The 27,655-nt window shown below is 40.4% G+C and overlaps 1 protein-coding gene across 2 annotated transcripts in view; it reads right to left on the bottom strand.

Moving 5' to 3' along the window:
• ipo4 (importin 4) overlaps positions 1 to 27,655 on the bottom strand; it is an 81,299-nt gene that overhangs the window by 18,298 nt on the left and 35,346 nt on the right. For both annotated transcript variants that reach the window (XM_077624185.1, XM_077624186.1), the window contains 10 exons: positions 24,870 to 24,983; positions 24,665 to 24,788; positions 24,460 to 24,571; positions 24,237 to 24,382; positions 24,089 to 24,166; positions 18,835 to 18,892; positions 18,650 to 18,755; positions 16,590 to 16,783; positions 16,456 to 16,500; positions 4,620 to 4,745 (listed from right to left, as the gene is read on the bottom strand). In XM_077624185.1, coding sequence (XP_077480311.1) covers positions 4,620 to 4,745; positions 16,456 to 16,500; positions 16,590 to 16,783; positions 18,650 to 18,755; positions 18,835 to 18,892; positions 24,089 to 24,166; positions 24,237 to 24,382; positions 24,460 to 24,571; positions 24,665 to 24,788; positions 24,870 to 24,983 — 1,103 coding nt within the window. The remainder of the gene's footprint in view (positions 1 to 4,619; positions 4,746 to 16,455; positions 16,501 to 16,589; positions 16,784 to 18,649; positions 18,756 to 18,834; positions 18,893 to 24,088; positions 24,167 to 24,236; positions 24,383 to 24,459; positions 24,572 to 24,664; positions 24,789 to 24,869; positions 24,984 to 27,655) is intronic.

The raw sequence follows: 27,655 nt of genomic DNA, 5'->3' as shown, positions 1-27,655 counted from the left end.
AAAACAAAAAAACAAAAAAAAAACATTTGTACATTAGCGTACTTGTGTGAGCTGCCATTTTGAGTCATGGGAAGTCCTATGTCTCGACAGGGGGGATGGTGGCCTTGGTACGGTGCCACTACACAACTTATGGGGTAAAGTTGGTTACAGAGCAAGCTAAACCTGTGCTCGGCATATCAGTGCACGATTTGAAATTCCAAAGAACCATTGATTTGTACTGATAATGGCACCCAAATTGTGTTAACAAAATAATTGGCTGGATTGACAAAAGGTTCCATATCTCGTTATGAAATCACTGCGCCTACATAACAAGTTCAACCGGACAACAACATATGAACATACTACTTGGTAGACCATACAAACTGCCATTATTCACTGCACGATTGGAAATGGATGATAAGGCTAATCTGGCTGACTGCATAAAAAGAAAATCTTTAGGGAAACGCATTGAATTGGGGTTAGCAGAAGGACACTGTGCTTCTCAACAGAAAACGGACTGGACCAATGGTGGTGCCAGGAGCCTGGGTCCTCAACCTACAGTATAAAGAAGAAGCACTAGCACGACCCAAATTGGGAACGTCCGTACCAAGTGTTGCTGACCAACCAGCAGACATGAAAATAGCCGAGGGGGATGTGGATCCACATCTATTTTTCTTTGGGTTACGCCAAATAAAAATATGAATAGGGTGAACAACATCCATTACAATGTCCAAAAAAAGAAATTGGAAATTATGATGATCAGGGATTTGGAGCAATGAAGGAACAGCTGGCAGCCACCAGTCTCATGGCTTTCCAGGACCGCAAAGCGGTTGATTTGCTTCTGACGGTTGATATGCTCTTGGTGGAGCAGGGGAGGGGGCGTGTGCAATGTTTGGAAATGTTGCACTCAACGACACGTCACCCAATGGGTCCCTAACCAGAGCCGTTGAAGGCCTGCAGACCCTGAACCGGAAACGAAGAGGCACTCTGGAGTGGAACTGTCCGCCTGGGCAGACTGGTGGGAAAAGACCTTCGGCAAGTGTAAAAAAAAAATGGCCTTCACCGTGGTGATATCAATGGCTGTTTTGACAATGTGTGGGTGTTGTCTTATCCCCTGCTTACGCTCTTTGCTAAACCGACTTATGGTTAGTGCAATTGCTCTAACAAATTCCAAATTGCAAGAATTGTATCTACTTATTAGACAGCCTACTGGTGATAACAATGATGTCCAGGATTAAGCTAATTATGAAAACGAGTTGCACGAGAATGATTTTGTTCTTCCTTTTTCAGACCAGACATGCAAGTAAGGTGAATTCGGGTAAAGATCGAGACAACGGACTTCCCCCAAGTGTACAGTGGTACCTCGACATACGATCGTAATCCGTTCTGAGACTGAGATCGTATGACGAGGTTCTCGTAACTCGAGCGGACGTTTCCCATTGAAATGAATGGAAAAAAAATTAATTCGTTCCAGCCCTCTGAAAAAACACCAAAAACAGGATATTGGATTGGAAAAAATGTTTTATTTCTTCTAATTCCCCATCTATTAACAAAGTAACACGTAACTAGTGGTTTAATAGAAATAAAGTGTTTAATCTAACTAAAATTGGGCGGATTTCGCCGAGGGGAGAGGGGCACAAAAGGGGCGGGGGGCTTCAGGTTTTTTTTTTCCACACAACGCACTCGTAAACGGAACAAACACTCCACCCTCACGTTCGCTATCGATGGGCTGTTTGCTGTTGTACTTTTCCCTTCAAAATATTCCGAAAATGATGCACACAAATGTCCTCACAATTGGATAACGCACGACCACTTGCCAACGAGCAACAGTCTTTTATCAGCGATCGCTCCGCTGCTCATGGGAGCTTCGGGGGCGCTGGCTAGCGGCTCCCTTTTAGCGTGTAGCATCTGTGTTCGCATCCCCTCGAACGGTGCCTATGATAGAGTTGCTACCGTGGATGCTATTGCGGGGAGTTGCGAGCCAGTGCCCCCGCTGTTCTTATGAGCAGCCAACGAGCAGCAGTCTTTTATCAGCGATCGCTCCGCTGCTCATGGGAGCTTTGGGGGCGCTGGCTAGCGGCTCCCTTTTAGCGTGTAGCATCTGTGTTCGCATCCCCTCGAACGGTGCCTATGATAGAGTTGCTACCGTGGATGCTATTGCGGGGAGTTGCGAGCCAGTGCCCCTGATGTTCTTATGAGCAGCCAACGAGCAGCAGTCTTTTATCAGCGATCGCTCCGCTGCTCATGGGAGCTTCGGGGGCGCTGGCTAGCAGCTCCCTTTTAGCGTGTAGCATCTGTGTTCGCATCCCCTCGAACGGCGCCTATGAAGAGTTGCTACCATGGATGCTATTGCGGGGAGTTGCGAGCCAGTGCCCCTGATGTTCTTATGAGCAGCGAACGAGAAGTAATATAATACTCCTCGTATTAGATAAAAATAACAGGAAATGCAGCAGCTGAGCTTACCCACGTAATGATTGTGGGTAGTTTTATTCTGAGAAAGAGTGCCATTGCCTCTCGGCGTTGTGTGCACGAGTATACAGACACTCCCCTACTTACGAACGAGTTAGGTTCCGAGCGATTGTTCATAAGTTGAATTTGTTTGTAAGTTGATTCAGTGCTATATTTTGTATTATATATTTATGTTTAAGGCCTATATAAGTATATTGAAGGTTTATATAAATGCATTTGTATGTTTAAGGCTTGTATAAGTAACACGCATTGGTTTGTACTGAAAAAAAACATTTAATAAAATGGAGAGAATATGTACAGTACTGTATAGAGAAAGAGAGAGAGATTTATGTATTAGAAACTGGCCGAAAGAAGCGATCTAATGACGATTGCACAGTTTTCTTCTTTTTTTCAACATAAATGATGCGGTAGCACTGTATGGGATCATTCAATTGATTTGCAAACTTTGTGCAACGTTCAATATTTGGGTCCTGCTGCTCGATCTTTCTGTTTATAAATGGTACTGACGGTCGAACGATTCAAGTTGTATGCCCGTGAAACGCTCACCACTCTCACGCGCATCAAGCTTCGTTATTATTGCCACTCGTTTCAAATGAAATGGCTTGCCTCTTCCTTGCAACTCCCTCAATAGAAGCCTTTCGCTTTTTACCAACCATATTCAATAATGGATGCACGAGATGTTTAATGATACAAATGAAAAAGGTTCTTTGCTCACTGGAGATACGTTCACGCACTTCCGCATTGCAACGAAGAAGGTAGATGCTGGGTGAGCTGAGCCCTCACAGCGCCAGGCGTATTAGCGGCGGAAAGAAGCACTACTCGGAAAAAATACAAAATTGGACTTACGAACATTTTTTGACTTAAACGCAATTTGCAGACATGTTCGTATGTACCGTTGTTCGTAAGTTGAATGTTCGTAAGTAGGGGACCGTCTGTACTTCATTACCCAGAAAGCCCTCTTTTCCCCGCGCATGCGCGTTGTGCGTTTCCTGGTCTGAATAACTCATTCGGTGCTCGTAAATATTGTTATACACGAAAGATATGCAAAAAAGACAGTGCCATGAACACCTGGCTTGGTCGCATCACGAATTTTTGATCGCATGACGGGCGAATTATTCGATCGAAATTTCCGTCGTAAGACGAGAATTTTGTATGACGAGCGGTCATGTGACGAGGTACCACTGTATTTGTCATAAAAAATGATTACGGAATTACGCGCAAATATATAATAACGGGGGAATGTTAAGGTTATTAGTCTTACATTATATATATTTGCTCGCAATGAAGAACGCTTTGCTTTACTTAGCTTATTAGTCTTACATTATTATACATTTGGTCGTGATGAAGAACGCTTTGCTTTACTTAGCTTATTAACATTAGAAAAGTCATTTTAGTATATCTGCTTGCAACGGATGTAAATACTTTGCTCCTTAGTTAGACCAAACAACAGGTAGATCGAATCATCTTAGACTGCTGGAATGCGGAGAAGAACCTTCGGCTCAACATGACCTTCATTTGTTTTGAGAGCTAAAACTTCTATTAACTTCTCACTCCTATTTTCCCACCCATCCTTTGAGAGCTGAGACGTCGATTGTAACTAGGGTCCTTGAAGCTAATAAACAGGGAAAATATGCGTGTAATGCCAGAATGGACCTGGACGAAGGAGAGTCGGTTCGATTCTCTCTTGCAAGAAAACCCAGAGGATTGTCCTGTCTCTTATTTGTGCGTGCATTTGGGAATGCCTATTGGTGAACCTAACAAGATGAGCCAATAAATACACTGCAGTAGAACAGGTTGTGCTCAAAAACATTGAATAAAAATGATAACTCAGATCAAACTTTGTAACCTAATAAGAAAAGAATTGAAATCGACAATCCTCTCGAATCCTTTTATATACATACACTAACATAACACGAATCCTTTTTATACTGGTTATATAACATACGATAGCACAACATACACTAACATAACATACGCTAGCACAACATACACTAGCGTAACATACGCTAACATAGTGTCATGCTAGTGCCTTTTGGGCAAAAGAACCTTATTTATTGGCAAAAAACTGAACCTATAACAGCAACTAAGACGGCGCTCTTTCGGGCAGTTCGTCCTATAGGTGTGAAAATATGGTACATTTTGCCTTTTTTGGTCAGCAAGTGTAAACTCACAGATTTGTTGAGGATGAGAGGCAGTAGTTCATTGAGGAAAGGCGCACATTTCTCCGCAGGAACAGAAGCGGCAAGGAGGGGAATCCCTTCACCCGCGTACTCTTGGAGGATGGCATCATACTCTGCCTGTATGTAACAAAACAACACTTAAAGGGACTGTTCAGTCCAAATTAAAATCAATGTGTGATTGGCCAAAAGTACGACTATTTGTCAAAACGCCTGCTAAGTTCGAACAGATAAAATATTGAGTATATGTAGTAAGGTTTTAAAAAAAGGAGAAAATAAGGGTGGCCCTGTCCGGTCTCAGACACTGTAGGCATGTCATTTAACTTTGCTCAAACCACACCCATCCTGTGCCAGTTGTCAATCACACTACCGCAATGTGATACTGTGTAGATTTTATTTTATTTACCACAAGCAGAAGAGCCTAGCGTTGGGTAAGGCTTGGGAATAGTGCTCGTGTGGGGTCAAAGCAGGTGCGTAAGACACCACTCAATACTGTTCAAATTTCCCAACGTGCACATAGATAGCGTGGGCTCAAAGCAGGTGCGTAAGACGCAATCAATACTGTTCAAATTTTCCAATGTGCGCATAGCGTGGCCTCGTGCGGTTTTCGTGTGGAGTATGTTTTAATGGGAAGTGCACTTCCTATTCACTGCACACTAACCTTAGTACCTCTGCGCACCCCGTGTTGTAAGGCTGGAGGTTAGGGTGAATTAGGGATGTTGGTTTTTGAAGTCGAGATCCAACCGAGGTGGTTGTTGCTCGTGTTTTTTTTCTTTGTATGCATGGTGTGCCAATGAATAGTTTGAACGTGGGGTCAAAGACTCCGCTAAGTTTCGCCCCAATTCGTCCTTCTGCTTCACTGCACGCTGACAGTGTTTTCGGGAAATACCGGTTTGAAGTGTTATTGATTGTCAAATTGTCGCTGTCAAAAAGGTTTTTTTTTTTCAAGTGTAGTTGTCGGAAAAATGTAGATACAAAACCTATTTTATGACATCCACAGACATTCAAAGCGTAACTGTAAATATTCAGATAAATTGGCTTAGCCATTTTAAAGTCCAAAGGGAACGAATAGACACGCAGATACGCGCACACGCCCACACACACACACAAAGATGCATTTTATGTTTGCTTTTGGGGACTGAACAGTGAAATTAAACATTGAGCGGCTTCGCCCAAAAGTCCATGGAGGTCAAATTGGAAGTTTAGTCATAGTTGAAACAGGTTTGTTTTTATTTTATTTTATCGATTTTCTTTGCTGTTAATAGACCCATGTTCTTGAAACTCTGGATTAACACTTGTGACGGGAACTCACAAACGTGTCGAATTTGTTGTGAATCTGACAATATTTTGAAAACCCTTTTTTTTTATTATCGATAATTATTGGGGTACTTTGACACAAAACCTAGCCTATGACACTCAAATGCTTAAAGTATAACTGAATTTTCATGAAAATCGGTTCAGCCGTTTCAGAGTCCATAAGGATCGAACAGACACACACACAGACAGATACACACATACACACAGACAAAGACGCATTTATATCAGAGTTTAGATTTTTCCCATGTTAACACAGCTGTGTATTTTTCAACTGTGCGAGCTAGAAACCAATTCTGAATCAGAAGACCCTCATGCACAAAACAATCAACATTGTTCCTCTTAGTCTACAGTGGATTGGTATTTACCGTATTTACTCGCATATAAGCCGCTTTTGTCGGACAAAAAAAATTATGGCTGAAACGAGGGTACGGCTTATATGCGCAACAAAAACACAACATGCAAAAAAACTGCTAATTGACCGCACTGACACGATGACGTCACGACAAAATGGCGCCGTTGCGTCGCCGCATGACATCACGACGCAAGCGAATTCGGCTGATACTTTCATTTATTACAAAATAGAGAAAGGATAAACAGATCAAACGCTTAACAAAATTTATTTTGACGTCTATGAATGAAATTCATACGTACGTAAAAACTGCGGCGCTGTGACACGATGACGCCACGACAAGATGGTGCCGATGTGTGTGCCGTGACGTAATGACGCGAGCGAATGCCGATAAGGTCATCGAGGGTACAGCTTATGTGCACATAAAAACAGACATGCACAAACCTGCAACTTGGCGCCGCCATTACGATGTGACGTCATGACGCAGTGACGAAAGAGGTAAGACAATGCGGTCGATAGGGTCATTGATTTCTAAGTAGAAAACGCTAAACAGATAAAATGCTAAACAAAATTTAGACGTCTATGAATGAAATTCAAGAAAAAAAATGTACGTATCTTGCATAAAATGTGAAAAAAATCACGTTCCCGTCACTGCTAGCTCGGGGCACAACCATCTTAGGTAGGTCCCGGGCAGCCATCTTACCTAGGGCGCTCGCGTCTAAACCTTGTTAAACTTGGGTGATGGTTGCCCCACTCGCCCAGCTGTTCAATTCGGACACTGAAGACGAAGAATTTGAGGGAATCATAGATGAAGAATGAACTGATAAAGTGAGCTTTACGTGTTTCTTTTGTGTTTACAGTTGAACAAGGTTGGTCATACAGTGAATAAGGATGTCAACTCCTGAATGTTATAGTGCCTCATTGTGTTCGTGAAAGCACGCATGTGTTACTATTACGAGTGTTACTATATTGTGATTGCACTAACATTAATGTACCGTAACATCATCAGAATGTTTTTTACGTGTTTACTGAATGGAGGAAAAGGGAATGTCAACAAAACAGTCAGATAAGTCAGTCAAACTTTATTAAAAGTTTGACTGACCTATCTGACCGTTTTGTTGACATTCCCTTTAGCGCAGCACCGTCTAATGGATGCATATTAACGTACCGTATTCTCACGACTATAAGGCGCACTTAAGTCTTAATTTTTCTCCAAAATAGACAGGGCGCCTTATAATCCAGTGCGCTTTATATATGGACCAATACTAAAATTGTTATCACGATAAAATAAAATAAATCAGTCGATAGGGTACACCATCCTCTACAGCTCTCACAACTACGGCAAGCAGCCCCCGACTCTACTATTTTTCCCCTAGAAAAAGTACTGCGCAGTGACTTCTGTGATATATAGTTCTTTTGTCAATACACCCAGTATGACGGCGAGCATACTAATTTGGTGCTCGCCGTCATTCCGACTGGATTAACAAAAGAAATCCTGCCGCTAGATGTTGGCGTCAACAGAGCATTCAAAGATAGACTGCGAACTATATTTATATATATATATATGTATGTGTATATATATATATATATATATATATATATATATATATATATATATATATATATATATATATATATATATATATATATATATATGACTCATTTGGACAATTGTTCAATTCGGACACAGAAAGAGGACTTTGATGTATTTGTGGGTGATGACGACGCGAGTACATTGTAAAATGGCTAAATAAAGTACAACCGAACTCAGTTTTGCTTCCATTGCCTTTTTAAAAATGTGTTTTTTGCGTGTATGTTTAAGCTGGTTTATGTTTTGCCATGCCTGGCTGCGTCTATAAAAACGGTGCGTCCTTTGTGTGTGTAAAATACAGAAATAGCACTCGTTACTGACACTGCGGCTTAAAATATGATGTGCCATATAGTCGTGAAAATACGGTAACTCCAGCCTCTACTGTAGCGCCTTATAATGCGGTACTCGGCTGTTTGGTCCCCAGAATTTTGGTCGCCGGACGTTTGGTCGCCCGGAAGGTTAATGATAATTACCATTTAAAATTGTTGCTCAAATTCCCTAAATTCAAACTGCGAATTATTATTTAGTCATACTTAATGCCCTATTAATTATTAGGCTAAAGAAAAGCTCCAAATTTCCCGTACTTTTATTGTGTTTTGTTGGAGAACTTGTTAAGACCCTGACTGACGTCCCTTCCTAAGGGGACAACTCATGTACATACAAACTCTCATACACTCATGTCCGCTCAGTGAAACTGCTCAGGGCCAGTGTTGGCTTTTATTGATGCGTAGACCGTGTTGTTTTACCTTGTTTTGTCGCCGGACTTTTGGTCACCGGACGTTTGGTCGCCGGTTGTTTGGGTCAGGGCGACCAAACGTCCAGGACCAAACGTCCGGTGACCAAAATTCCGGCGACCAAACGTCTGGTCACGTTATAATGCGGTGCGCCTTATATTTGGAAAAAGTTTTAAAATATGTCATTCATTGAAGGTGCGCCTTATAATGTGGTGTGGAAAATACTCAATACTAAGGTGACTTCCTTATAATATTGACCCTAATAATGCACTTTTGATTCATACAGTATCTCAGAAATACCACTTGCAATGATTTTTCTTAAGATTTTCCCTTCAAAGTAACACATTTGTACTCCCTATTAAAACCAGGAATATGGAGGTTAAAATTGGGAATCAGGGGGGTGGCGTATACGCGATAAGTTGTAAAATTCAAAAATTTTAAGGCAACTTTCAGGGTGCGGCTTATATGCGAGTACTTTGCGTGTACATACACAATGAATGGTGCTGCAACAGTAAGATCATTAACACTCTGTTCCCCGGATTTAGAGCTCTTGGCAGTACGGTGCAGGCCCTTCTATCTACCTAGAGAGCTAACGATTGTCATTGTAATGGCTGTTTACATCCCACCGGATGCTAACATTAGCACGGCACTTAGCCTCTTGCTAGCGGCTGTAAACAAACAGCAGCTTGACCACCCTGATGGAGTCTTTATTGTCGCTGGTGATTTCAACAAAGCATGTTTAAAGACTGTTCTGCCTAAGTTTATCCAGTACGTGAAGTTTCACAACAGAGGAGATAAAACTCTAGACCATGTTTATTCTAATATCAAACATGCTTATAGAGCCACACCCCTCCCTCACCTTGCTGGATCCGACCATCTCTGCCTGTCCCTCACCCCCTCATACACCCCAAGATAATAAAAACATGGCGTGGGGGCGCCCTTTCTCAGCTGCAGGACTGTTTTTCCCGCACCATTTGGTAACTTTTTGAACACCACAACCTCCAGGACTACACTGTACTTTCTTACATCAAAAACTGTAAATAAACGGATACGGATTTTTCCTAACCAAAAACCCTGGATGACCAGTGAGACACATGCCTTCATCAAATGCCGTAACACCGCCTTCAGGTCAGGGGACAAGGTACAATACAGCGCTGCCAGAGCAGAGCTGAAGAGAGGCATTAAAAAGGCCAAGGCAGAATATACAAGGAAAATTGATGAGCACTTCACAGGAAATAACCCAAACCAGATGTGGCAGGGAATACGACATAATATCAATTACAATGACAATAATGTCTGTTAACGCAGATGCCGCAGTAGCAGAGGAACTGAACCGTTTTTTTTTGCCTGCTTTGAGACTGACAAATCAGACCCAGTCTCAACACATCCACCACCACCCTGCAGCAGTGCACTGGAGCTTCAGGAACATGAAGTGAGACAAGTAGTGCGGACTGTGAACACCAGGAAGGTTGCTGGCCCTGAAGGAGTACCTGGGAAGGCGCTCAAAGACTGTGCTGACCAGCTGACTGGTGTTTTCACAAAGATCTTCAAATGTTCCCTGCAACAATCCATCATCCCATCCTGCCTGAAATCTCCCACCATTATCCCTGTCCCTAAAAAGCCAACCATTGACAGCCTCAATGATTATAGGCCTGTTGCACTTACGCCCGTGATCATGACGTGCTTGGAAAAGTTGGTCGCCCGCCACATCAGGGATACAATCCCTCCCTCAGTTGACCCTCACCAGTTTGCTTATAGAGCAAATAGGTCCACTGAGGACACCATCGCCGTAGCTCTACACACAGCACTGAACCACCTGGAGCACCATGGGACCTATGCGAGGATGCTTTTCATTGACTATAGTTCAGCCTTCAACACTATAATACCAGACATTCTGGCTGACAAACTCTCCCACCTTGGACTATCCTCTTTTATCTGCTACTGAATTAAGAACTTCTTAACCAACCGTCCACAAACTGTTAGACTTGGTCCCCACCTCTCTTCCTCCATTACACTGAGCACTGGCTCCCCTCAAGGCTGTGTACTGAGTCCTCTTCTGTACTCCCTGTACACATACGAATGTACACCGACCCACCAGTCTAACTCCATCATCAAATTTGCCGATGACACCACTGTGGTCGGACTCATCTCAGGGGGGATGAGTCCGTTTACAGAGATGAGGTCAACAAACTGTCTTCGTGGTGTTTGGTGAACAATCTCACACTTAAAACCACAAAAACTAAAGAAATAATATAGGACTTTCGCAAACGCAGCACAAATCTGGCCCCACTCCTCATAAATGGAGTATGCGTAGACAGGGTCCAGTCCTTCAAATTTCTGGGGTTCCACATCACGGACAAGCTCTCCTGGTCTACAAACACCACGGCAGTGGTGAAGAAGGTCCAGAAACGACTCCATTTCCTGAGGGTACTCAGGAGGAACAACTTGGACACTCAGCTTCTGGTAACCTTCTATAGAGCCACTGTGGAGAGCATCCTGGCATACTGCATTACAGTGTGGTACGCTGGAAGTATGGCAGCAGACAGAAAGGCCATGCAGAGTGATAAACACTGCCCAGAAGATCATCGGCTGCTCTCTGCCCTCACTGGATGACATTGCCAGCCCTCGCTACCTCAGCAGAGCCAGGAACATTGTCAGGGACCAATACCACCCTGGTCACAACCTGTTCCAGCTGCTGCCCTTTGGCAGACGCTACAGGTCTCACAAAGCACGGACAAATAGACTTAAGGAGTTTTTTCCCACAGCCATCAGGACTCTGAACTTGCGTTAGCACGACACACAATCCCTTCTGTGCAATAACTTCGGGGTGTGCAATAACAATGTGCAATATCTTAGACTGTGCAATAGCCGGGATGTGACTTTTTATACTTTTATATTACTATTTAAGGATTTTTTTTAACTGGGAAAACGCACTTTGTGGAGTAGCACCACCAATTTCGTTATACGCAGCTGTGTATGATGACAATAAAGACTTTTGATTGATATTTTATGACTTTATTATGGGTGAAGAGGGAAAAAAGTGATCAAATCTGCTGGGTCAAAAATATACATACAGCAGCGCTAATATTTGGTAACATGTCCCTTGGCCATTTTCACTTCAATTAGGTGCTTTTGGTAGCCATCCACAAGCTTCTGGCAAGCTTCTGGTTGAATCTTTGACCACTCTCTACAGAATTGGTGCAGTTCAGTTAAATTGGATGGCTTTCTGACATGGACTTGTTTCTTCAGCATTGTCCACAAGTTCTCAATGGGGTTTAAGTCAGGACTTTGGGAATTCGAAAACCTTCCTGATTTAGCCATTCCATGACCTCTTTTGATGTGTGTTTAGGGTCATTGTCCTGTTGGAACACCCAACTGCGCCCAAGACCCAATCTTCGGGCTGATGACTTTAGGTTATCTTGAAGAATTTGAAGATAATCCTTCTTCATTATCCCATTTACTCTCGGTAAGGAACTAGTTCCATTGGCAGCAAAACAGCCCCACAGCATAATACTACCACCACCGTGCTTGACAGTAGGCATGGTGTACTTGGGGTTAAAGGCCACACCTTTTCTCCTCCAAACATATTGCTGGGCATTGTGGCCAAACAGCTTGATTTTTGTTTCGTCTGACCACAGAACTTTCCTCCAGAAGGTCTTATCCTTCTCCATGTGATCAGCAGCAAACTTCAATCGAGCCCTACGGTGCCGCTTTTGGAGCAAGGGCTTCCTTCTTGCACAGCAGCCTCTCAGTCCCTGGAGATGCAAAACACGCTTGACTGTGGACACGGACACCTGTGTTCCAGCAGCTTCTAATTCTTGGCAGATCTGCTTTTTGGTGATTCTCGGTTGAATCTTCACCCTCCTGACCAATTTTCTCTCTCAGAAGCAGGTGATAGCTTGCATTATCTTCCTGATCGTGGCAGTGACAAAACAGTGCCATGCACTTTATACTTACAATTGTTTGCACTGTTGCTCTTGGGACCTGCAACTGCTTTGAAATGGCTCCAAGTGACTTTCCTGACTTATTCAAGTCAAGGATTCACTTTTTCAGATCCATGATGAGTTCCTTTGACTTTCCCATGTGGGCGTTTGCATCCAATGAGCCCTATTTAAATGGCCTCAGAAGTCACCAGCTGTAGTCACTCAATCACTCACAAGAAGTTAAGAGGCCATGCTATGAAGCTCATTTCACTGGCACAACTTTCTAAGTCACCAAAATTGCTAATTCGTGTTGCTGTATGTATATTTTTGACCCAGCAGATTTGATCACTTTTTCTGTTGACCCATAATAAAGTAATAAAAGAACCAAACTTCATGAAGGCTTTTTGTGAGAAAGAAGTATCTGTTCCAATCACTATCAGAGAAAAATCAGAGTTGTAGAAATAACTGGAAACTCAAAGAGAGCCATGACATTTCGTTCTTCACAAGTGTATGTAAACTTTTGACTACAACTGTATATATATATTTTTTTCCCAAGATGGCGCCATCACGCGGCAGCCAGTGGCAGTAGCTCTGTCCACTCTTATTTGTTTTTTGTGTCTTACAGCCTTTCTATCTTTTTTCAAATTACATTTTAATATTTCTTAATACATTCCTTTTTACTTTACTTTGCACTTTATACTTTTTAGTTCCATGTTTTACAACTTTCTTTGTTCTGTTAGCCTGGTTTCTTTCTTTCTGCTTCCTCTTTTTTGGAACCATTCAGCCATGCCTACACTGTCATACACATGGGACTAGCTGTGAACAATACGCAGCAGAAGGAGCAACACCTCAATGCCGCTAAAAATTCGGAGCTGGACAAAAGTGCCGGGAGAAGAAGCGACGCTTCAGACCAACCATTCCATTATGGGATAAGATGGAAGAGCTGTCGGCGCTTACCAGGCCGGAAACGGAGTCGAGGGGTTCTACTCTGCTACTGTTGATTCTTCAGCTCCAGACTACTGAGGAACTGTGCAGATAAGCTTGGAAGTGACTCTGCATATTTTCAACCTCGGTCAGTCTGCAGAAGTTCCCCATCTTGCGGAAGACTTCCTGTGTGTGGTTCCAGTTTTATCCAACTCTACAATGTCTTTTTCTTGAGTCTGTATCCGTTTTTGCTACTGCAACCAAAATGGCGCCGCTCAAGTGGCAGCCGGTAGCGGTAGCTCTGTCCACTCTTGCTCATTTTGTGTTTTTGCTGCTTTTCTGTCCTAATGATTTGATTTAATGATTCTTAATGATCCCATATACTTTGCTTTGCACTTTTTGCTTTGTTGTTCTGCGGCCTTTGCGTCTGTATTGTCTAACTTGTAACTATGCCTTTCCTGTATCTGCATTCTTACCCTCTTGGTACTGTGACAAATGAAATTTCCCGAATACGGGATGAATAAAGTTATCCAATCCAATGTATATATATATATATATATATATATATATATATATATATATATATATATATATATATATATATAGAGAGAGAGAGAGAGAGAGAGAGAGAGAGAGAGATATGTATATAGATATATATGTGTGTGTATATATGTGTATATGTGTGTGTGTATATGTGTATGTGTATATGTATATATACCGTATTTTCACGACTATAAGGTGCACATAAAAGTCTAAAATTTTCTCCAAAATAGACAGGGCGCCTTATAATCCAGTGCGCTTTATATATGGACCAATACTAAAATTGTTATCACGATAAAATCAAATAAATCAGTCGATAGGACAACTACGGCAAGCAGCCCCCGACTCTACTATTTCCCGTAGATAAAGTACTGCGCAGTGACTGCTGGGATATCAAGTTCTTAATACACCCAGTTCTTCAATACACCCAGTATGACGTCGCGCGAGCACACTAATTTGGTGCTCGCCGTCATTTCGGCTATATTTACAAAAGAAATGCTGCCGCTAGATGTCGGTGTCAACAGAGCATTCAAAGCTAGACTGAGATATATATATACACACACAGACACACACAACTATACGCCAAGCAGCCCCAGACTCTACTATTTCCCGTAGATAAAGTGCTGCGCAGTGACTGCTGGGATATCGAGTTCTTAATACACCCAGTTCTTCAATACACCCAGTATGACGTCGCGCGAGCACACCAATTTGGTGCTCGTCGTCATTTCGGCTATATTTACAAAAGAAATCCTGCCGCTAGATGTTGGCGTCAACAGAGCATTCAAAGCTAGACTGTGAAATATATATATAGATATAGATATATATAGATCTATATATATATATTATATATATATATATAATATATATATATAGATCTATATATATATATATATATATATATATATATATATATATATATATATATATATATATATATATATATATATATATATATATATATATATATATATATATACACAAACAACTATACGCCAAGCAGCCCCAGACTCTACTATTTCCCGTAGATAAAGTGCTGCGCAGTGACTGCTGGGATATCGAGTTCTTAATACACCCAGTTCTTCAATACACCCAGTTCTTCAATACACACAGTATGATCATTTCGGCTGTATTTACAAAAGAAATCCTGCCGCTAGATGTTGGGATGTTGGCGTCAACGGAGCATTCAAAGGTAGACTGCAAACTACATGTATATTAAAGTTATTAACTCGGAGCTTGCAGTCATTCCCGGAGGCTTGAGAACTACAATTGCTGGACCCGGCATTTTGGAAGACTCATTTGGGCAATTGTTTAATTCGGACACAGAAAATGAGGACTTTGATGGATTTGTGGGTGATGACGTGAGTAAGTTGTAAAATGTCTAAATAAAGTACAACCGAACTTAGTTTTGCTTCCGTTGCCTTTTTAAAAACGTGTTTTTAGCGTGTGGGTGTAGCGTGTAAGAACTATATTTCCCAGCAGTCACTGCGCACCGGAACCCGGAAATAGGCTGCTTCCGGTAGCCAGCGCTATTGCGTTTCGATGTTAATCCATATATAATATATATGCGTCAAAAAAAACGGTGCGTGCTTTGTGTTTTTAAAATACAGAAATAGCACTCGTTACTGACACTGCGACTAAAAATACGATGCGCCGAATAGTCGTGAAAATACGGTATATATATATATATATATATATATATATATATATATATATATATATACACTCCTGAAATGGGGTCGACGTAGGTTGGCAGGTCTGATTAACCCCAAGAACAGAAAACGAGCACGCGGCGTTGTAGATACAAGGTCGAAAAACAACGAATGCTAATAGGTGCAGCAATGTTGACAAATTGGCCGGAATCCATCCAACTGGGTGGGTTATAATTACGGTGTGATTGGGTTGGAGACTGCCATTTTGGTGTGGCAACCCTGATGTGCAGCGTGGCATTGGCTATTGATCCACATATAAGGGCACTCACTGGATTATATGGCTCACTGTCATCTTCTGAGAAATTTGAAGGCTTTTTGGGGCGCCTTACAGTGCGGACAATACTGTAATAAAATGCGGTAATTGAAAATAAAAATCTTGGAGGTTTTCCCTGTGGCTTCAAATAGATTGCATTCTTAAGTGTCGCCCACATTGTCTATAGCTAAAACTGGCCCTCCATGTAAGTACAATTTGATAAGCATCTAGCATTTTATATTGAGAGATTTGAAAAACAAAAAGAACATTGTCATTTGCAGGGCTATAAAAGTGTAATGCCTGTGTAATATGTCACCAAGCCAAACATCTAACCAGTCAAATTCAAATGCATTTCTACGTCACATCAGGAATACAGTTATTGAGCAACTACCTTGAGAACTGTTATCTGATCAGGCATATTCTGATGAGGCTAAAAACTTAACCTGAACATTTCCAAACGAAATATAACAGCAGTAGTACTTGTGCCAACCTGTTGGTCATCATCGTCACCATCATCACAGTCCTGACATTCAGTCTGCAAGAAAAATAAAGTATTGCAGTGCAACAACTTAAGCGACAACACCATTTGACAATTTTATCAGTCAGTCATTGTCTCTCTTTTACCTTTTTCTTTAAAACATCACGGATGGTGTTACTGATCTCCTTCAGGCGAGTGGGAACCTTGAAAACATCCTCCTTGCAGGACTTAATGACAGTGTTCATAGTTTCCAGGATCCCCATCACAACCTGGCGTTCTGGCTCAATGCGCACCGTCTCCAGAAAGCTGGGAAGTACCACATCCAGCATCTTCAGTAAGGCTACCAAGGGGAGAAAGAAGATAACACTTTTAGCCAAGGAAAGGCAAATACCTTAGTTTAACCCATATTTCAGAACAAGGTAGTAATTCAATGTTCTTTACATTAAAAGCAACAAGACAAAAAGCAAAAACAGTCAATGAATCTAAAGTAGAAACAAGAGCACAAATGATCAAAAATACTTTATACATATAAAAAAAATGTTAAAAAAAACATTTCTAACATTTACCAATCTTATGAATCAATAAAATGATAGTTTGTTACATGGCCAGTTTTTTTACTGTTTCACATCTTTGAACTTGTGGCACCTTTCAGTTGTTGATGCTTTCTTTTTCAGCACTCAAAAATATACAGAAGGTATACTTGAGTGTTATTCAAAATGATAAGTATTTCCACTTGAAAAGAGACAACTCATTTACGTTTCTCCGTCTTGCTTCAGAAATTTCTTTTGTCCCCTGGGGATTGGGCTGAACGCTCCAGATTAACATTGTTGGTTTGGAACAAAGACTTTACATGTTTACTGTTGTGTACTTTAATGGGCTTTTCGTGAGAGAATTATATTTTAAACAAGATCTAACGTGGTGAGGAAGAGTGGTTAGCGAATCGGCCTCATAATTCTGGGGTCGAGGTTCCTCACTGTGTGGAGTTTGTATGTTCTCCCTCGGCTTGCGTGGGTTTTCTGCAGGTATGAGTGTGAATGGTTGTCGTCTCCTTGTGGCCTGCGATCGGCTGGCCACTGATTCCGTGTTCCCCCCGCCTGATGCCTATAGTTGGCTGGGATAGGCAACAGCACCCCCTAAACCAGGGGTAGGGAACCTATGGCTCGGGAGCCACATGTGGCTCTTTTGATGGGTGCATCTGGCTCTTTGCTAACCTGTGAGCTAAAATATGGAAATTGCTGGTGACAGAACTGAGATATTACATCTTGAACTGCTTTAATCTTCATTTTTTTTGTAGTAGACTCTTCTGGAATACATCCTCTCATCAACAGTATAAGAATCTTTTAAAAAATATTCATTTTTTTCCACTTTAAAAGTGGTGAAATTACAAAAAAATGAAAAGGCACTTGTTTACATGTATGTATTTTGACTTTTAAATTTGTAGTATGGCTCACAAGGAATAACATTGGAAAATATGAATTGTTTGTGGCTCTCTTCGTCAAAAAGGTTCCCGACCCATGCCCTAAACCCTGGTGAGGATAGCAGTTCGGAAAATGAAAGAATTTAACTTGTTTATTTTTGGCCTGAATCACACATTTAGTCATTAAACCTGGAGAATTCATGATTCCTCAAATTTGTTACATTGAAAGCTCTCAATAAGCGTACGATGTTGAACCATTTAGTATAAATACATTTAGTATAAATAAATTATGATATTTTCTTTGGAAGTTTGATCCCAAAACATGAAATCCTATTTATGGTCTCAAGAGACATCTCTCTTGTTGCAGCCATGATTCTTGGAAATCCAATTAGTCGAGCAGCCCTCCAAGGTGTGATAACCGCACTGCTTAACTTCTGACTAACGAACAGAGCTAATCTAAGGCATGTGCCCAATTAAGGAAAAGAAACTGAACGGGTTGTGTCCTTATTTTCTACTCAAAATGGAGTGGTTCCAATATTTTTTTCCTCAGCATTGAATGACTCCATATTTATTCCCCTGCACTTATATAAAAGTAAAATTTACTGACCGTCGAATTCTTTTTCTTCATTTCTATTAGTGTTCCTGAATACCGAGATGTTGGACTTTGGAATGACATTAGAATTGTATTTTGTTTGTGATATGAGATTTTTTTTCCTACAGAATAAAATGTCTGAGCGAGTTTTCACCCAAGACTGGTGATTCCACACTTTTTGCTAGGGGTAGAAATACCTTGGTGATTAAAGTCAGTGGGATTTTCAGTCCAAACTCTATGCTGTGCACGACAGAATTGACCCATAGCTTCGAAAGCGGCCCGTCGAACATCCTCATGGGGATACTGGATAAGGAGAAAGCAAAAAGAATAATTAACAAAAGGTGAGGGCCCCTATGAAAGTAAAACAAGGAGAAGAACTTACATCTCTCATCTTGAAGACCTGCTTAAAGCTAGAATCCAAAAAGGGCTGGAAGACAGCACTGTTGTAAAAAAGAAAAAAAGGACAGAATGGAAAAAAAACACTTGCCCACTTCAATGGAAAACATATGTACAGTCGTATGAAAAAAGTTTGGCCACCCCTGATCATTTTCAAGATTTTCCTTTATAAATCATTGGTTGTTAGAATCAGCAATTTCATTTACTGTATTTACTCGCATATAAGCAGCACCCTAAAAATGGCCTTAAATTTGTTGAATTTTACAATTTATCACGTATAAGCCGCCCCCTGATTCCCATTTTTTACCTCCATGTTCATGGTTATAATAGAGAGTATAAATGTGTTACTTTGAAGGGAAAACCTTGAGAAAAATTATCACACGTGGTATTTCTGAGATACTGTATGAATAAATGCATATTATTCTGGTCAATATTTTAAGTTAGAAATACAGTGGGGCAAATAAGTATTTAGTCAACCACCAATTGTGCAAGTTATCCTACTTGAAAAGATTAGAGAGGCCTTTAATTGTCAACATGGGTAAACCTCAACCAAAGACTGAATGTGGAGAAAAAAAATGAAAATCAAATTGTTTTATTTGTAAAGAATGTATTTGCAAATCATGGTGGAAAATAGGTATTTGGTCAATACCAAAAGTTCATCTCAATACTTATGCACCCTTTGTTGGCAATAACGAAGGCCAAACGTTTTCTGTAACTTTTCACAAGCTTTCACACACTGTTGCTGGTATTTTGGCTGATTCCTCCATGCACGGGCTTTCAACTCCCTCCACAGATTTTCTATGGGGTTAAGATCTGGAGACTGGCTGGGCCACTCCAGGACCTTGAAATGCTTCTTACGAAGCCACTCCTTTGTTGCTCTGGCTGTGTTTGGGATCATTGTCATGCTGAAAGACCCAGCCACATCTCATCTTCAATGTCCTTGCTGATGGAAGGAGATTTTCACTCAATCTCTCGATACATGGCCCCATTCATTCTTTCCTTTACACAGATCAGTCATCCTGGTCCCTTTGCAGAAAAACAGAACCAAAGCATGATGTTTCCACACCCATGCTTCAGTGGGTACGGTGTTCTTCGGATGCAATTCAGTATTCTTTCTCCTCCAAACACGAGAACCTGTGTTTCTACCAAAAAGTTCTATTGTTTCATCTGACCAGAACATTCTCCCAGTCCTTTTCTGGATCATTCAAATGTTCTCTAGCGAACCGCAGATGGGCCTGGGTGTGTACTGGCTTCAGCAGGGGGACACGTCTGGCAGTGTACGATTTGAGTCCTTGGCGGCGCATTGTGTAACTGATAGCCTTTGTTACTGTGGTCCCAGCTCTCTGTAGGTCATTCACTAGGTCCCCCCGTGCGGTTCTGGGATTTTTGCTCACTGTTATTGTTATCATTTTGACGCCACGGGGTGAGATCTTGCATGGAGCTACATTCCATTTTCTAATAATTGCTCCCACAGTTGATTTCTTTACATCGAGCGTTTTACCTATTGCAGATTCAGTCTTCCCAGCCTGGGGCAGGTCTACAATTTTGTCTCTGGTGTCCTTCGACAGCTCTTTGGTCTTGGCCATAATGGAGTTTGAGAGACTGAGGTTGTGGACAGGTGTTTTTATACCGATAATGAGTTAAAACAGATTCTATTAATACAGGTAACGAGTGGAGACCTCGTTAGAAGTTAGACCTCTTTGACAGCCAGAAATCTTGCTAATTTGGAAATAAATTCTTTAAAAATCAAACAATGTGATTTTCAGTTTTTTGTCCACATTCGGTCTCTCGTGGTTGAGGTTTACCCATGTTGACAATTACATGCCTCTAATATTTTCAACTCGGAGAACTTGCACAACTGGTGGTTGACTAAATACTTATTTGCCCCACTGTAAGTCTCTTGATGAGAACCTGATGCTTTCTAATTACAGAAATTACAATTTTCTTAACAGAAGTTTAAGATGTTGTGGAAGCCATATTGCTTCTAATGTCAAAATATCAAAATTCTTTCGGTGGTTCATATTACTCCAATAGTTGTCACTTTCGAACAAGGCTACTTGCGTATGGTGAAAACAAATGAAGACGACCGCGCCCCGACCTCGCTAATATGGCCGTGCGAGTAAATATGTTAAATATATATACTTTAGCAGACAAACAGTAATTTTTGAGAAGTGAAATGAAGTTTATGAGATTTACAGAAAGTGTGCAATAATTCCCTAAAACAATAGGCACGTGCATAAATTTGGGCACGGCTACAGAAAAATCACATCAATATTTAGTAAATCCTCCTTTTGCAGAAACACCAGCCACTAAATGCTTCCTAGAGCTGCCAATGAAGCTCTGGATTCTGGTTGAAGGTATTAATGACCATTCTTCTTTACAAAACACCTCCAGTTCAGTCAGGTTTGATGGTTTCCGAGCATGTACAGCCCGCCCTAAAGAACACCACATCTTTTCAATAATATTCAGTTATGGGGACTGAGATGGCCATTCCAGAACACTGTACTTGTTCCTCTCCATGAATGCCTCAGTAGAATTTCAGCAGTGTTTAGGGTCGTTGTCTTGTTGAAGAATCCAGCCCCTGTGCAACTTCAACTTTGCACCGGGGCTGGATTCTTCAACAAGACAACGACCCTAAACACTGCTGAAATTCTACAAAGGCACTGATTCTGGAACATTGTTCGAAAGTATCTGCTGATACTGATCGGAATCCATGCGACCTTAAACTTTAACAAGATTGCCAGTACCTGCACTGGCCACCCAGCCCCACAGCATGATGGAACCACCACGTTTTATTGTGGGTAGCAGGTGTTTGTCTGAGAATGATGTGTTTTTCTGCGATGCACACCATCCCATGTTAAGCAAGAAAAAAAAGTTTCATCAGTCCACAGCACCTTATTCCAAACTAAAGTTGACTTCCAAATGTGCTCAAGCAACTCTGTTTGTGGCATGGTCGCAGAAAAGGCTTCTGCCACATTACTTTCCCATACAGCATCTCCTTGTGCAAAGTGCGCAGAATTTTTGTTTTCAGGTCATTTGACAGCCCATGTTGCCAAGTTGTTTTCAGAGAAGACACAAAGAGTACAACAACTTGCAACTGGCCACCTTAAATACCTTTTGTCATGATTGGGTTCACCTGTGTATGTAGGTCAATGAGCTTACCAAACAAATTTTGTGTTCCATAATTAGTGCTAAAGGTATTCAAATCAATAAAACAACAAGGGTGCCTAAATTTATGCACCTGACTACTTTTGTTTAAGAAATTATTGCCGTCTCTGAAAATCCTTTAAACTTCATTTCACTTCTCAAATATCACTATGTCTTCTATATTAGTGTTTTCCAACCTTTTTTGAGGGACGGGACGCTTTTAGCATTGAAGAAATCTCAAGGGACACCACCATCTGAAGATCTTTTAATTTAATACTATGTTGTCTATATTAACAAGTCATTCGCATCAAGGTTTTGTCAGCAACAATCACATAAACCTCCAAAATTATTACAAAAATCACATTTTTCACACTGACCTAAGTTCACCAAAAGTTGAAGTCTGCGGACCCTGAACAACTTTCGGTTCGAGTGATGCAAAAATAAATGTTTTTAATCGCATACTTTTATGACTTTTCTCCAAATATTACTTGAATCTCCTAATATTACGAAAAAAAAATGTTGTGCTCAGACTTTACGTCGGCAAAGGTTGATGCCCTAGATACCAAACAACTTCCGGTTCATGTTAGAGAAAAATAAGCGATAAAATGACCGTTTCACAATTTGAATCTCGTAATAGTATCATCTTTAAACTTCTTTTTTTTTCGAGATGGCGCCGTCAGGCACCAGCAGCTCTGTCCACTCATTTGTTTTTTGTGTTTTACGGCCTTTCCATTATCTTTATTACATTTTTATATTTCTTAATACATTCCTTTGTACTTTATACTTTTTACTTTAATGTTTTCACATTTGTCTTTGTTCTATTAGCTTAGTTTCTTTCTGCTAGTTCTTTTGTGGAGCCATTCAGCCATGCCTCCGGTGTCATACACATGGGATCAGCTGTGAACAATACGCAGCAGAAAGAACAACACCTTGATGCCGCTGGAAATCCGGAGCTGGACAAAAGTGCCGGGAGAAGAAGTGATGCTTCAGACCAATCATTCCATCTATTATTATGAGGAAATTGAGATCCCTCCCCAATAAGATGGAAGAGATGTCAGCGCTTACCAGGCCAGAAAGGGAGTATTGGGAGTGTTGTACTCTGTTACTGTTGATTCTTCAGCTCCAGACTACTGAGGGAGTGTGCGGATAAGATTGGAAGAGTAATTCTGCATATTTTCAACCTCAGTCTCAGTCTGCAGAAGGTCCCCACCTTGTGGAATACTTCCTGTGTGTGGTTCCAGTTTTATCTAGCTCTACAATGTATTTTTCTTGTGTCTGTGTCTGTTCTTGCTCCTGCAAACAAGATGGCGCCGCTCAAGTGCCAGCCGGTAGCGGTAGCTCCGTCCGCTCTTGGTCGTTTTGAAAATGAGATTCATTTGTGTTCTATTATCGTTCTCAAGCTTATGCATAAATGTTGCTGCTACATTTTCAGTAAACATATGAACTCTCCTGAAAATCGTCATCGGATGACCTCGGAATTGATGGTCTACTTTTACTTCCCGATGAAGTATTTTTCTAATATGTGCGCTTCCATGGCTTGACTCAGGAGGAAGAGAAAACCCTTCTCATTTGCATAACAACAATATAAATGCTGGGCAGCCCAGGGCTCAGGGGGGGGGGGTCAGAATATACAATGGGCCATTACCTGACTATTGTTCATGTTTCCTTTGTACTTAACTCAACGTTCTATTTATTGTTTTATTACTGTTTTATTGTTGTATTATTTTAAAGCATTAAAAAGAAAACTCAACTTTGGCTATTTCAGCCTCTATTTTTTTCTCTACAACATTTAAGTAGGCCTACGGTATTTATTGTGTGCATGCTTCAAGCACAAGCAATGTTGCCTACTGTAGTTCAAAATGTACAGCTACATTTTATTTGTTTGTAATGCTATTGAAGTTTTTGAGGTAATTTTTTGCTGTATTTTTATTGTTCAACTATAATTATAAAGACATTTGGCAATTATAATAGGAGCATGCCAATTATTTGTAGGGAATAGAAATTCCCTCTTACTCATTCGGTACTGGTCATTAATACTTATTTAGAGAATATTTTAAGAATTTTCCACAGAAAGTTCTCAACATTTTAAATACCCAGTGTTGTAGGCAATCTCCCCCAGTGCTTCGCATGCATCCTCCTTCTCTTCAATGTAGGCATTCTCCACACTGAACCTAATACAGGGGGACCAGAAATGAAACAAACATTCCTTTATTAAATACAATTTAGGTATTATGTTTGTACCCAGCAACATCGTGGACATCCGACTCAGGCTGGTCATCCAGAGATTCATCAGAATCATTGGCCCCTTTTTCTTCATCATCATCATCGTCAACATCATCATCATCATCGTCCAGCAAGACAAATCCCATGTCCTCCTTGATGTGTTCCTGTGAAAAGATAAATATCAACTACTCTTTTCATACCATCAGTAGCGTAGCATAGATGACATTTAAACGCTTCATACTGTGATGCCTTCATTGGATTTGAGGGCGTGTAGCATGATTCTAGTTATGGAAGTTAGGTGCGGAGTCAGGCATTCGGGGTTGACCGTGGAAACGGATGAGTACAGGCTGTACCTTAGGGAGACATGATATGCGTTACCATCAAGGGTCATTTGCTGTGATCCATATACAGTGAAACCCCAACCAAACCAACCAAAAACAACATACGTGCAGCGTCTCAGGTCAGGGTCATCTATGGAGTCAGTGAGTTTGAGGCCCAATTGAACACACTCTGCAGCAAGTGGACTAAATACCTCTTTGCCAATGGTTCGAGCAAGCACAGAGAGTGTGTCTATAACAGAAAGATCCTAAGCTAACAAGATTTGTAAACATTTGGGGAAACCCCCTAGTTATAGCTTTTGAGTCTGCTTACCCAAAGACTGATTTTGCAGTGACCTCATTTCCTCACTGGTGGTAGTCAGAAAGCCTCTCAGGCTTTCAATGATTGGAGGAAAGTATGGAACCAGCGATTCTTTGGCAGCACTGGCTGATGAATGGAGACATGATATATCAAATGTTCAGCTCCACAATGGGATAGCAACACATTAGAGGCCCACTACCAAACACAAGAATATAAATGATGAATAGATACCCATCTATTGAAATTGTACAATAAAAATAACTCAAAAGTTTGCTTCTGAATATGTGAAACCGATGGCATAATGACTCAATGCAAAACAGTCTTCCTACTCATCTTGGAGTCAGTTGGAATACAAAATTGAGAGTAGGTCAGAGGACTTCTCTAATAAATAAAGTAATGAAAGAAATTTGAACTGCAAAAGCAAATTTCTTCATAAACAATTAGTACTGCAAAAGGGAACAGTAAAGAGACCTGGAAAAATATTTTTTTTAAACTAGCAGGAAATACTTCAAAGCACACAATTCATGATCCAAGGGACACACTGTATTTACTCGCGTATGAGCCGCACCCTTAAAATTGCCTTAAAATTGTTGAATTTTACAATTTCTCGTATAAGCAACCCTCTGCTTCACAATTTTTACCTCCATATTCATGTGAGTACAAATGCGTTACTTTGAAGGGGAAATCATTGCAGGTGGTATTTCTGACATACTGTATGAATCAAAAGCACATTATTAGGGTCAATATAATAAGGAAGTTAATATGCCTGTCTTTGTGAATGCAAAATATCAAATTATTCAATTTGAAATAAGAAATAAGTCTATCTTGATGAGAACCTGATGCTTTTGAATGAATTACAATTTTCTTAACAGAAGTTTAAGATGTTGTGGCGGCCAAATTGCTTCTAATGTCAAAATAGTATATTACTGCAATAGTTGTCACTTCAAAACAAGCAATAAAAAATAAAATCGAAGCAGAATTTTGTTTTATTTCATCACAAATTTACAATTTCCTCAAGCAAGTTTTTAACTGCGGTGGACTGGCAATGCCATGAGCGAGCGGTGGCAAGCATAAGTGAGTTTTTTCACCTTTTATGCAAGATGTTTTTTTTATTTTATTTTATTCATAGACATCAAAATAAATTTTGTTTATAGTTTTGTGTTTATGCAGCCAATACGGTCATTTATTTCAAAATAGAGAAAAGAAACAGATAAAACACTAAAGAATATTTATTTTTAAACATCAGGTTCTCATCAAGATAGACAGGCATATTAACTTCCTTATGAATTTTATTATTATTATTTTTGCCGAGTAAACGCAGCTTATGGAGAAGCACCACCAATTTCGTCACACGCAGTTTCTGGGTGTGATGACAAGTAGGCTTTTTTGTGTTGTTGATAATGACGACAGAGCCTAAGTCCGATTATTATTATTATATTGACCCTAAAAATTTGATTTTGATTCATACAGTATCTCAGAAATACCACATGCGATGATTTTCCTTAAGATTTTCCCTTTAAAGTAACACATTTTTACTCCCTATTAAAACCATGAATATGGAGGTGAAAAATGGGGATAACGGTGCAGCTTAAATGCAAGAAATTGTAACATTCAACGATTTTAAGGAAATTTTAAGGGGGCGGCTAATATGAGAGTAAATACGGCACCTGGAACTCTATACCAAATAACATACGCAAGCTGCCGTCTCTGAATCTCTTCGCCAATCACCTTAGAGCCTGGCAAATAAACGAACAAAATTGCAAACAACGTCTAAAACTGATACGTGTGCGTGTGTAATATGAGTCATTGTTCATCTTCAACTTACACAAAGGACTAAAGATGGAAATTAGCCCTCGGCTACAATCTTGCATATTTACATATACATGTTCATAAAAATTAATATAAATATGTTCATTAATATGTGTTGTCCCATATTAGATAAACTCAAGTGTTTTGTGTGGAGCACCTGGAAACTACCAATCAACCACCCGGTGCGTTAAAGTAAAAACAATGATTCATACATCAACTCTGCTTTCAGCTTTAACAAATAAAAGATTGAGTTTACACACTTAGAGAAGGTGAAGTAATTATTAGGATCCGACATCCGTTTCTGGCCACCATAAAAAAAATTCAACTCTCTATGATGCACGGTTTGGACTAACATAGCGAGAGAATCTAAACACACCCACATCCATCCAAAAACCACGCTTTATAAGGATTATAGATTACCGTAATTACTCGAATATAACACGCATATTTTTGCTATATAATTAATTCCAGTAGTTGGGGGTGCGTGTTATAATCAATAACTAAAATAAATTACAAATTTTCGATCGAAAAAAGCATTGTCAAACTCACTTTGACGCACGGACATTGTGCAATTTCCAACTTTGAATTCAAAATACACGCATATTAAAGATCGTCAAGCCTCACAAACATCACAATCCTGCATTAATAAGCTGGAAAGTAGAATACTACATTGTAGTGTAGTACGTACTTGTATTTAGAAATATGTCCAGCGGGGGGCAGTACATTCCCTTGTTACATGTGATAGTCTTTTCCATTGTGCATATCTTCAAATCATTTATTTATTCAATTTGTATGTTCCTTTTCTTGTTTGAGAATGACAATAGATATTTGAATTAAAACATGGTATTGTCAATTGAAATGTAGTCAATGTTCAAGGAAGTCTAAAAGGTATTGCAACATAACATGTCTACATGATATGTTTGTCCACTCTGTGTATCATCTATTGCCCTAAAATTCAAACGCATAACTCCACGACACTCGACACGCTC

Source organism: Stigmatopora argus, chromosome 17, assembly GCF_051989625.1.
Source record: "Stigmatopora argus isolate UIUO_Sarg chromosome 17, RoL_Sarg_1.0, whole genome shotgun sequence".
In the NCBI taxonomy this organism is placed as follows: Eukaryota; Metazoa; Chordata; class Actinopteri; order Syngnathiformes; family Syngnathidae; genus Stigmatopora; species Stigmatopora argus.
This window is presented reverse-complemented; position numbering and strand designations above follow the sequence as displayed.